General features: G+C 35.9%; 1 protein-coding gene across 8 annotated transcripts in view; it reads left to right on the top strand.

Moving 5' to 3' along the window:
• LOC118262448 (rab GTPase-activating protein 1-like) overlaps window positions 1-12,704 on the top strand; it is a 37,621-nt gene that overhangs the window by 2,857 nt on the left and 22,060 nt on the right. For 4 of the 8 annotated variants that reach the window (XM_035573796.2, XM_035573795.2, XM_035573799.2 and 1 more), the window contains 3 exons: window positions 8,785-8,914; window positions 10,717-10,903; window positions 11,982-12,181. In XM_035573796.2, the coding sequence (XP_035429689.2) occupies window positions 8,785-8,914; window positions 10,717-10,903; window positions 11,982-12,181 (517 nt within the window). Of the gene's footprint in view, window positions 1-5,508; window positions 5,867-6,262; window positions 6,440-8,784; window positions 8,915-10,716; window positions 10,904-11,981; window positions 12,182-12,704 lie in introns of those variants that run through there. The other 4 variants (XM_050697560.1, XM_035573801.2, XM_035573800.2 and 1 more) reach the window with 4 other exon arrangements.

Genomic DNA, 12,704 nt, shown 5'->3' with positions numbered 1-12,704 from the left:
AACGCATTTTTCTCTAGTTTTGCGTAAAATATCGCATCGTAGTACAATTTGTAACAATGCTAGAGAAAATGGCTCCGCAAGGTCGATCTATTGTATTATTATAGTTCCCCAACAGACCACCTATTGCATCGTTTTGATAAATCGCATTACACTGCACTCGGGCGCACTCGTTACGTAAGACGTAGCTACGTACGTATTATGTATTTATAATCCTTCCTTGTAGACTGGGCTGAACTGACTTGAAGTATTTATTTTATTATGCAATTCTACTATCATTGGTCTAGTATTCTCTACCGTGATCACTGAGTATGAAAGTATGGCTCCATTCTCATAAATTCTCGATTTACGCCCTGTAACAATACATAGGTCTCAATAACCTATAAGTTTTTAAACTGACATGGTCACTAGTAATATTATTAGAACTTAAAACGGGATATTTACCATGCTTATTAATTTCTGTGAGTTTCCGATATTTCGGCATTGTTGCAAGCGCCATGATCATTGATCATGGATCCGTATCCAATAAACATGGAAAGTATCCCGTTTTAATACAACTACGACCTTCGATGACCTTGTTGTGTTTAAAAGGCCGACAACATACTTATAAGCCCCCTGGTGTTTGTGCCCATGGCTTGCACTCATCATTTTCTACCAAGTGACATGGCTGCTCGATATTTCCCTTATACCGTAAAAAATATTGCACTAGTACTACTTATCTACCTACTAAATACTACACAGACACGTAACGTAGGTTAAGTACACCTCTGTCAGTCCCCCCAAGGTTAAACCTGATTCAAGGATGTTTTACAACTGTGTCAAGGTTATATGATTGTTAGCTGTTTAGTTTACTTAAAAGCTATCAAATAATAAAAAAGTAACAATGCTTTCTTTTATGCGATTTCTTACTTTATTTCCTTTGTCTGTTATTTTGTTATAACTTGAAAACTGAACATTGTTGTTTGAAATATTTATTTGTCATGCCATCAATCGGTTTATCGACGTAGTGTTCTAGATATTTAGACGCCAGTCTACTTGCAATAGTAAAACTGAAGAAACCTATTTCAAAACTAATGGTACCTACTTATGTAGTTTAATTTGCAAATCACAACTTGGGAGTTCATCGCATGCCTAATACTTACTTACTTCCTAGGTATTTAGTAATTTGTGACTATGGTTTCGCTCTAAAATCTAATCACTAGGCACAGGCAGTAATCTAATCGTTACTGTTTCTTATAACTAAAACCAGTCAAGAGTATTTCGCACTTATACAGCAAATACCAGTTCCTTAAACATTATTTGCCTTGGAATAACTTTTAGTGTTAGCTTGTAGACCTAAGCAATGACTAAGTAGTTACCTCAGATTTATTATCTTGAGATAAGACAAGGATATCAAAGAAAGTGTGTTATCGTATTGAGTTTATAGCGTTACTAAGAAAAACTGAATGCACTTAGTTATTTTATTTATAACTAGTCATTTCAGTTCATTTGTAGTATGATGTTTTATAATATTCCGCGGTACTTAAACTATCAAAAACAGAAATATTTTTTCAAATCGATCCAGTAGTTGTGGACATTAGCGCGATCAAACAAACGAACTCTTCAGCTTTATAACATACTTAGATTTATTCTCTCTCTCTTTGTTACCAACCGTTGACCCGTCGTTTATAAGGTTAAGTCCCGCTTACCGTGGCCTGTCTGTAGGTCTAGTTTGCCTCTTCATAACATCTGTAGTCCCCTCCATGTTTGAAACGTTCAACGTTACCACGGTTATGCGACTGTCATGCAAAACTTGTCGGCAATTGATTTAATCAAGAGTTGTGAAGGACAGAAGGTATCTGCTGTCTTCGTAGATAAACTCTAGATGAATAAAACACAGAAATAGCCAAATAACTGGAATAATATTAAGTTAATTAAGAAAAAGCCAGAACTATAAGAGAAAAAATAATATTAAGTCCTTTCCAGCCCACGTTTATTCAACATTAGGATTCCTTTCAGAGTTTATTACTCCCAATTTTACGGTACCTACTTGAGATTACTAGCACTTGTGTGGGTGTCAATTGAATGTTACCTTATTAAAACATGCATAAATGCAACAGCAGTAAGCCGTAGTACCTATGCACCTAATTACACACAGAATTAAGATGAAACTTCAATGACAAATCCTACGCAGATGATCGTAAAATGCCGCTTAAACGCGTAGACGGGTATACGTACGTACGTACATAATTTCCACATCGAAATAAAACGCATTGATATGCTTTTCTTACGTACATAGTGTTACGTGTGTACGCGGGATAAACGGATTGTTAAAATGCAATATAACTGTAACGAACGTAGCGATAGTGCGACTATGGTATATTACGTACTATTTGAGTTTATTTGACCATAAAACTTGCAAGTGGGACACCAATTCCCGCGGTAAATTGGTTTAGCGCGGCGAGCTGATCAACTTTATTGTTCCCTGCACACTTCATATAGATACATGTTCGTTTTGTACGTAGTTATGTGCACTGTGAATTAAATACGTACTGGGATCATGCTGGTGAGTTCAGTGATTTCAGCTAGATTTTGTGTCTTTGAATAGAGTAGGTACTGTGTAGCTTGTTCACCTCGTGGCAAGGGTTCACGACCTTTTGTGAACTCATCACGGTGACCTATCCAGTACTATTGAGTTAAACGTATTGATTAAAGTGGTCCTTGCAAGTTTTGGCAATACGAAATTTTCCACCGGCAGATTCTTAGGGTGCTATGCTACGTTGCTGTGAATACGTTTGGCTTTCACCAGTCATCATTATTGGTACACACGACTTAGTACTGTTGGAAACGGGTTCAACTAAGATCTATTATTTTATATGGACAGATATGTCCTATGGATGCGTGCTATGGATAGTTTCCCTACTCTCGATACATCTCATACTGGAACTGCGTATCTTTCTCGCACAGCTACTTTCCGGCAGCACACCTTCATAGTACATCTTCCTTGCACCGATACATAGCTTAGTATCAGGGTAAACGGTCACATAGTTTCATTGCTTAGCCTATCATCATATCATCTATCATCCTCGCAGCATAAATATCTTTATTAAACATAGTCTCTACTTTGATTGTACAAAGACTATAACTTACAAGTTACTAAGAAAAATCGCAGTATAACAAACAATGTTGTGGTATTTGTAGTACAATAAATGATAACATTCTACTTCATACATAGGTGTTTCCAAGGTAAATATGTACAATACAAACAAACAATACACTATTACCAACTTACAATATTACTGCCGGTCGTCATAATTAGTACTAATAAACTCAACGCGAAATCGGTGCTATTAACTAGACACAATAGAAAAATCATTGTGTCTGGCGTATATCTGCGCCCCGTATTACGGGTTAATGAAATAATTCAGTGTTATGTTCTAACCACGTGGACCAACGACAGAGGTTGCTTTGAAAAGGTTGATCTGAATCCTTCTGTAAAAATATTTGGAATGGTCGAATTCCTTTGTGATGCAGTAATAATGAAGATTAATGCGGGTTTGAAATAAAATACTTACGGGTTTATTAGAGATTGATACCATTACTTTAAAACAATATGAAATCTGAATCACATCATCAGCCTATAAATGGCCATTGCTGATCAAAGGTCTCTTTTCACACGGAGAAGGTTTGAGCACTAATCACCACGCTTGCTCAGTGCAGATAAAAAGTATCAGAAGCACGTAGTCCCTTAAAAACGACACTAGCGCCATTTCTTACTAAAGCTAAACAGTAAAGTATCACTGCACTTTATAAACGACACACCTTTAATACAAATCGCGTTGGTTCCCTCCAGTGTAAATATTGTTATATTAAAATATTGCATATTATGACAGCTGGAAAAATATTTGCTTCATTCTGGATTTATCAGTAGTGAGGGGCTTAGGAATCGATACAGTTACAACAGTTGCAATTGTTTTGAAATAGAACGATTTACAAACCAGTAATAAAATGTTGCAGCCTTATCGAAAATGCCATTTTCATGAACTAATGCCAATTATTCCCATAATGTGAGGTGTAGGTTTATACACTACGTTACTTCCTGAATCTACGTAATCGGCTTCAGAGCCGTTAAACCTAATTGGTTTATCGGCCATACATAATACAGTTTCATTATCCATCAAATGTTATACGAGATCGTAAACTTGCGTAATGTTCTAATCATGGGTCAGTTAAAATGTGGACTAAGTGCCTGTTAGCGTTCTGTTATCTGTGAACTTCAAAATAGGCCGAGAATACAACGTCTGCAAATATTCACACCGGAATATTCGAGTCCTTGATATTAAACCTCATTCGAAGTAAACGTTGATATTTTATCTAAGTACAAGGCTGTCCGGTCAGTTACCTTTGCATTGGCTCGGATTAAAAAAAGAATAATGTAGAGATGTGGTAAATATAAAATTCAAATTAGATTAATTTTGTTTAATAATTTACATAACATCTGGACTCGTGACTATACCTACGTATAAAATATAAAATGTAATTTATAAAAGTCCAGTAGAACATCTCTATGCAACTCTACCTGCATTTTGTTAAAAAAAACATCGAAATAGGTGTCGATATTTTGGTGTGTCAGAAAAAACAGACCAAGTTTTCGCACGACCTTTTTTTCGGGAAGTCTCGAAAAATTACCTCAATTGTGTTATTTTCGAGTCACTGACCGCTGTCTGTGTCTCCTGGTGATTCAAATTTGCAAATAATAGGCCACACCCGTTCTTATCGTTGACACATTGTTGCACAACATTACTGAGCAAAGAAGATGGGTACTTGCTAGCATTCTTGAGTGTTAAAACAATACGCGACGAACATCAATGTCTAAACTAAACTAAGCTAAACATCTCACTGGCATTCTCACGATGCCTTCGTCATTGTATTAGTAGTTATGTATGAAGCTGTAGATGGTCACAGTTGATAATGATGATTCAACTGTGCCGCTGACATACTATATTCGTAACAAACGTTATTAGATAAGTGCTACGGAAGCTACGTTTGCGTCAAATTCAAGTCGGATAAAGGTTCGGAAATATTTCTGATGATACATCTGTCTATCTCACCCAATTCGGTGTAGTCATTTCGGAGATTTAGTTGCTTAGATAGCTGCAATTATAATACTATAGATGCTGTGATATGTTCGAGGATGAAGACTCATGTTACTACCTAATCAGCAATTAGGAAATCAATTAAAAAATTAATCATGTTCCTAATTACTGAACTCAATTTCCCTTTAAATAATATAACAGATATCCTCATTTTATGACAGTTCTATTATTAGGAATGAACATCTAATCCGTTTAGAGGTCAAACGATTATAAACCTTAATGCCAGCATTGTATTGTAAATAAAAACGCATGCAGATTAAGTTGCTCCCACGTGTTGTGCTGACGTCTTATCTGAAACATTTATCGCGAAATATTTTTTATTCTGATATAGAAGTGTAACTAAAATTAATTGCTTTGTTATATTGGAAGTATTAGCATATTCATTAAGAAATAGCACTTTATGTAGTATTTTTCAGTCAGTGTGTTCTATGTGTTACAATTGGCGCTCGCGTACGATAATTGTCGCCGGGTTGTTTTGGTTTCCAGTCATTGTGTGCCCATTAAGCTTGTTACCAGCGCCGGGACGGTCACCTCTACATACGCTTGGACAGTGCCTCTTATTACATCATAAAAATACCGGCCAGAAAATACCTGGTATCTTGTGTTTAAAAAAAGAACTTTATGGAACTTAGTGTTGTGCTAACGACCTTTTGACGATGTAATTAAGTGAATAAGGTTGGGTTTTGTTTACTAATAAGGCGAAGGACATGGCGACTATCATTGTGAATGGGAAGGTAACAATCGATTCCTTATATTATTAAAGTCTGCTTACCGAAATAGTACGATGTTCATACATTTTAAATGGCCGTTTCCACTCTGATTGAAGCAAGGTATTGTCGTTTTCCTCATGATCCAGCTCGCCAGTTATTGCTTAATACAGATTAATTGTTATTTAATATAAGAAACTAAACTGTCTAGATAACTCGAAATCAATGAATGCTTTTTATCGAGCTGTTATCACCCGCCTCAATGATTATACAGTATATTTCAGTAGTATACCATTTCTACAGTAAAGATATACTATATTATGTATTTTAAAACTGTATGTATAGCCCTGTTGTATGTATGGGTGTATAAAGTTGCGGTTGCCGATATGATTCATAGGAAGGAATATAAACAGTTTAGTATTCAATCCATGGCAGGCAGACGTATCAAATGTAGTGAAAAATTATTTACACTTACATTCGGACTTGGTTTTATAATATTGTGATTAATTAACATTAAAATATTTATATTAGTTCGTGAATTAGTGAGTGAAACAACTAAATATGACGTGGACTAACAGATTCTCGCAAATAATAAGAAAGGTAATTTTTAATTATATATTTCTTTATAAACAAGGAAAGTGTGTAACGAATTCTATGCATATAAGTTACATAAAAAAGTTACATAAAAATTAAAATAATTATTATAATAATCTTCATGCTATTACGTTTCTTATGTTTTTGTAATTAAGGATTATAATAAGATATCGTTTTGTGCAATAATTTCTTTGTTGCGAGAAAATGCATAACAGGTTTTCCTTTACTAAGGTCCTTTTAGCTATAAAATCTAGTGTTTTATGTGGCTTCAGTTTTATTCTATAGAACTACGAATAGGTTGACAAATATCTAAAGAATAGCTTTATATATTTCGTCTACCTATTTATATACTGAAAAGAGTAGTGTTAAAAAGGTAAGTAGGAGGTATGTAAGATTAGTTATGTCTCTGCCTACCCCCGTAGAAGACAGGTTAAGTTATTTTTTTGTACAAGTACAATAATAAGATACACAATTCCTACAGTTGGGTGAAAAATTAAAAATCACTTTAAAGTAGGCACAGTAAAGTACCTTAAATATGCACCACAGTCCCTATTTATAGAAATATAAGGAAAAAGGTATATATATGGGCATTGTCTTTTTAGCTGACATTTGCCGAAATACTGAACAAAATGTACACATTTCTACCAATACAAATTGACATTTAGAAACTGAACTTTAGCTGAAATGAAATGCAAATTCTTAGCACTTTTTTACCAGTCTGTAATACTATTGTAGATAGTATATGTCATTGTGAAAATGTATTTTGTATGTATAATTGTATACGACCCATTTAATACACAACTGCTGAACGGGTTTAGATGAAATTCAACAAAAAGATACGCCATGACCTGGATTAATATAGGATGTTTGATATCGAGATAACTAGTACGACTATAGAGCTAAACGGCTCATCAAATAATATTTCAGTTTCATAATGTAATTGTCGTCAACAAAACTGTGATAATTATTCATTCATTTATTAATAAATTTAATCGTGAGTCAGTGAAGTAAACATTCGTTATTCCTGTATAAGTCCTTACAATATGGGAATTATTATTTTGTTGTTTTGCCCACCAACATATAATTTCATATACAATACCCAAAATACCCAGACCCGCAACAGCCATTTGTGAAACACACAAAGGATTGTTGCGTACAGGAATCGAACCCGAAACAGCAGCTGATCACCAACTGTGTAGTAACAATCAGTCTTACTTCTTATATAGTTCATAACAAATTTGAATCAATTGCTGTTCGTTAATCTCGCTAAAACTTGAGAACGGCTGGACCGGTTTAGCAAATTTTGGTCTTGAATTACTTAGGAAGTCCAGGCAAGGTTTAAAAAGGTGCGAAAAAATATTTGAGGCGGTACGAAGTTTGCCGGGACAGGTAGCAGTGTTAAACAAGTTAACTTTTCTAATTTTTTTGCGGGGGAAAATCATCCAATCACTTCTCTCGCCTTGAGTGAAGCGGGAAGGAGTGACAGACTCTTATGACTAAAAATCACCCCGTTCCATGCTCCTGCTTTTCAAGCCAGAGCCCCGGTAAACTCGCTAGGTAGTCCGTAGCTCCGGATGCCGGGACAGCTAGTGTTAAACAATTTAATGAATCCTTTATTCATGATACTAAAGTGGTTTTGATTGCTAAAATAATGGCAAAAGGTAATGACCTTAATACGTTGACCTTTAACGCAACCCTTATCCCATTGTTTATTATGTACCTAGTTACCTACATTGTTCGGTATTTGTGTTGGGGCAGTCCGTTCCAGCGTTTGTATATAGTGTATAAAGGGTACGCTATTATATTCATTTTTGAGGGACATTTAGAAACTTAGTTTGATTTGTAGTTAAAAGAAAACTGATTTCAGTTCATTAAATACATACATAGTTATAGTAATAGCATATTATTATGTACATAGAAATAATAATTATGTTTAAGTATAAACATATTTTTTATAAAACACTTCAAAAATCTCTGAAGAGCCGGTTACTTGTAAATCCTTTGGTATGAGGAGTGTTCATGGGGGGCGCCGATTGCTTATCATCAGATGAACTATCCTTTTCCATAAAAAACACAACATTATTTTTTTCATCTTTTCGCTGTGGCAATAATCTTATTACTATTATTTAAAGCTGAAGAATTTATTTGTTTGTTTGTTTGGACGCGCTAATCTTCGGAACTACTGGCCCGAATTAATTAAATATTTTGTATTAGATAGTCCATTTATCGAGGAATGTTATAGGCTAAAACATCACTCTACGATCAATAGGAACCGAGCAGAACGGGTGAAATCTCGCTGGAATCTCTATTATAAAATAATATTATAATGTATTATTTCTTCTATTTTCCAGGATTCCTGCCGGCTGGTCGGCGGTTCCAAGTTCTACGAAATGATGGACAGTGCTACGTCTGCGGACGTGTCTACTCCCTCCCCCACTGAGAAACACGACCACATGAAACCCACGGAGAGCGATGATGAAGGTGATTGTCTTGTATTACGATTATATATCAATTTGCTGATAGTTAAAATGTGTGATGGCCTCACTTTTTGACAAATTAATAAACGAATTTAATCCGAAATATAATTTGCATTCGTTAATGATGATTAATTACTATAAATTTCGCCCGGGCCTACATTTTTGACAAATCTTCACATTAATAAACGATTTTAATCCAAAATATAATCTGCAACGGTTAATAATGATTAATTACTATAAATTTCGCCCATGAAGGCACTAAGTATACTCAATACTAAACCGAATTTTAGAAATAGTTTGTTCGGTTAAAGTCAAAAGATAAGCATGGTCATTGGCAGTCTGCCACAAAAAATCGTCAACTAAGTTATTTTAGGTCGAATTTTCGCAAATTGTGACTGCCAAACATGGGGTCCTTTTTGGTTCAGGTAAAACACTTTTTTGCCCACCCCTTCCGAGAACAATAGGGTGCAGGCTAACTTTCTATACTTGATGTTAAAGTATTATTTTTAAACGAAGCCGACTGAGAGATGCGGAAACATTCTTGATGCCACAATTTGTACAATAGACCACCTAACAATGTTATAAATTATTTTACGAGATGCTTAATTATCTTGGGATAAGCTTCTATTTATTAATTGAACAGTTAAGCATTTACCCATAGCAAATAAAATTGAGCTCAATCGGTTGAAGATACTTGCTTCAAAATTCAGTTGCAAGATTCCAGTTCACACACATGTATTCATACATACGTATATTGCAACTTTGCAAGTTAAATAAAAGCTTGTAAAAGCTACTTCATAATTGGCATATTGACTGGACTCTACGCTGCTACGTAATGTAACACGGCTTCGATTCCTGCACGGATCAATCCTTTTTGTGATGTACAAATTATTATTCGGGATTAGACTCCGGAGTAATGTTTAAACAATAGATTATAGAAAAATGCTGGATGTATTCACTGTGTTTGCGAAATTTGTATTTGTAAACGAACCCATGACGTAGGAGAAAATGGTAGTGTGGGGCAACGATTTTTTTTTGTTTAATAACAAAAAGGCCAGGTGCCGGGTATTATTCGGCGCGTTTAAGTTAAGTTTACCACGCAGCTGGCTTTTTATAACAGCTGAGCGTACGACCAGATGCATGCATGTGATGGAGGCTAAAAAAGTGTGTAAGGATCGTACTAGATGGCGCTGTGTAGGTTCCCGCCTACCCCTTGTACACAAAGGCGCGAGTTTATGATGTTATCGAACTAATGTGTTGGCTATTATGATTACTCAATATTTTCTTTATTTGAATCAAACTTCAGTGAACTAAACTTGAATATTTTTAGTAAATACTGTTCTGTTATTTCTGTATATTTGGAGGCAGTCTAAGGTCAGACAGCTGTCAGCCTGTCGACTTATTTGACATTAGTGTAACTGTGATTTATGAGCTTTGACGAGTTAACAATAATCGATTTCATAACGACTCGTATGTACGAAGATTACAATCGTGATACATAGGTTTGGAAGTAAACGAATAGATGAAATTTTAACAAAACGTCTTAAAAAAAGATAGACTTGATTATGCTTATTAAAATAAAAATGTTGTATGTTTTTCAAAAATTCATGACAAATGGAATGAATAATTCCATTTGGAAATTAGCAGCTCTTATAAACACGAATCTTTTAAGCTGCTATTTCCATGCGTTACTTACAAGATATGTAGGAGATCCATAGTCTAGCAGTCGACTCTGATTTCGATGATACTAGGGGTGACATAGTCCATTTAAGAAAATATTCCCAGTCTTTATTGGAATTTGACCAGTTTCAGACGTAGACCAAGAGTGCACGAGGTTCAGCGGTGTCAGTTACCTCGGCGCGCAGAATATATCGGACCCCAAATCAGAGAGTGACATCCAACGCATCATGAAGGAGCTCAGCTCTATGCCAGAAAGTAGAGATGGGATCGCGGTATCGATATCGATACCAGTATGCTCTCAAGGACTAGTGGTGTAAGTATGATTTTGGTTTTTAATTTATCGATTGTCATTCTTAGTAGGTAGGTGTTGTAGTGTTACTAGTTAGGAGTATCTATTTTTGCTGATTATTTTGTGTTCTATGGGATGGGTTGAATCTATTGCGTTATCATTGTGCACTATTTCAGACAAATAGGAGGCTACTAAAAATTCTTTTGTGTACCTTATGTTCGAGCCAGAAATTGAATCCCGAAATTCGTTGCGCAACAGCTGCTTAAATAACAAATAAATCTAGCAGTATTAGGAACAGCTATTGGATCATTACAATTCAACGTTCAACGTCACGTCTTTTATCCCTAAAGATATAGGCAGAGGTGCAGATTACGGCACGTAATGCCGCTATACAATGTTCATCCACTTTTCACCATTTGTATTACAAGTCCCATGTAATAGGGGGTCAGCCTATCTTTAATATTTATCAACTAATCACATCAATGTGTCCATGAGGTGCTGGAAACAGCTTATCTAAGTGAAAAAAAAAATGATAACGGGAAGAACCTAAGGGGAGTGCCTATTTTGAGTATTAGGTCATATATGTACCTAACAATCAATAAAAAAATACCTAATGCTTATCTTGATGGTGTGTATTTAGGTTGGGTAGATATTCAAGGTATTTTGCGAAGTATCGTTAGGTTTTAACGTTTAAAACATAGGATAGTTTGCATAATAAGTTCACAAGCCATAATAGTTTTATTGTTAACTTATAAATGGCTTGAAACTAGTCGAGTTCCTGGTCAAATAGTTACGCGAGGAACTCGAAAAACATAATAATTAATTTAGTATGTCTCACGAAAGTCATGTATATAGTTTTTTGAGGAGGGGGGGGGGGAATCAACCATTGTCTTCTCCCGCATTTGGCGAAGCGAGAGGGAATGTCAGACTCTTACTGACAAAAACCACCCCATTCCTACTGCTGCTTTTCGAGCCGGAGCCCCGGTATACCGCTAGGCAGGCCGCAGCTCCGGGTCGGCATCACCCCTACTGGGCTCCATCTGTGGTCTTGTACATACATAGTTAATATGATGATTATCTAACTCCCAACCATTCTCCTCAGGCTCTACCAAGCAGACTCAAACAATGTGATGACACGGTACGCGGTGAATCGTATCTCGTTCTACGCTCGCGGCGCCGCGGGCTCGCCGGTCGCCTCCTGCTTCGCCTTCACATGGTCCCATGGCGAGACCAAGGAGTCCGCGGTGTATAGGTGCCATGTCTTCAGGTGTCACATCGCTGAGGCCGTCAATCAGGTTTCAAGTAAGTTAATAATTATATTTTAATGTATAAAAGGCCTAGTTGCAAGCCTTACCAGGTGCTCAAAGTGCGAAAATCGAGGAAGCGAACGTTACAATGCTACGTGACTATAAGCCCTTGGTGAGACTTGAAACTAATCGAGTTACCTCGTCAAATAGTTACATGTGTAAGTGTAATTGTATGTGTCTCACATTAGAAGAAACTATTACATCTTAAGTCCAGTAAGTATTCATAATATGCGCTTATGATGAATTGATGAGTAAAGCAAGCATATACTAGTTCAAAAAAGTTTGCAGACGAAGCGTACGTACGGTATGAAATGTTTATTATCATTTCGACTGTCGAACGTTTAGCTTAAGTAAATAATTATTATGTTATATACTGGTTTCTGCAGTTCCGGAATATAACATAAATATAACCGAAAATGTCGTGGTGGTTTAAGCCGCGCGCTTCTCATGCATAAGAGTGCGGGTTCGAAACCTACCAAATGCCAATTACCAATATGACTTTTTCCGACTGAAGGAAA

The sequence above is a fragment of the Spodoptera frugiperda genome, chromosome 12 (genome assembly GCF_023101765.2).
Source record: "Spodoptera frugiperda isolate SF20-4 chromosome 12, AGI-APGP_CSIRO_Sfru_2.0, whole genome shotgun sequence".
In the NCBI taxonomy this organism is placed as follows: Eukaryota; Metazoa; Arthropoda; class Insecta; order Lepidoptera; family Noctuidae; genus Spodoptera; species Spodoptera frugiperda.
Note: the sequence above shows the minus strand (reverse complement) of the source record. Positions and strands in the feature narration are given on the sequence as shown.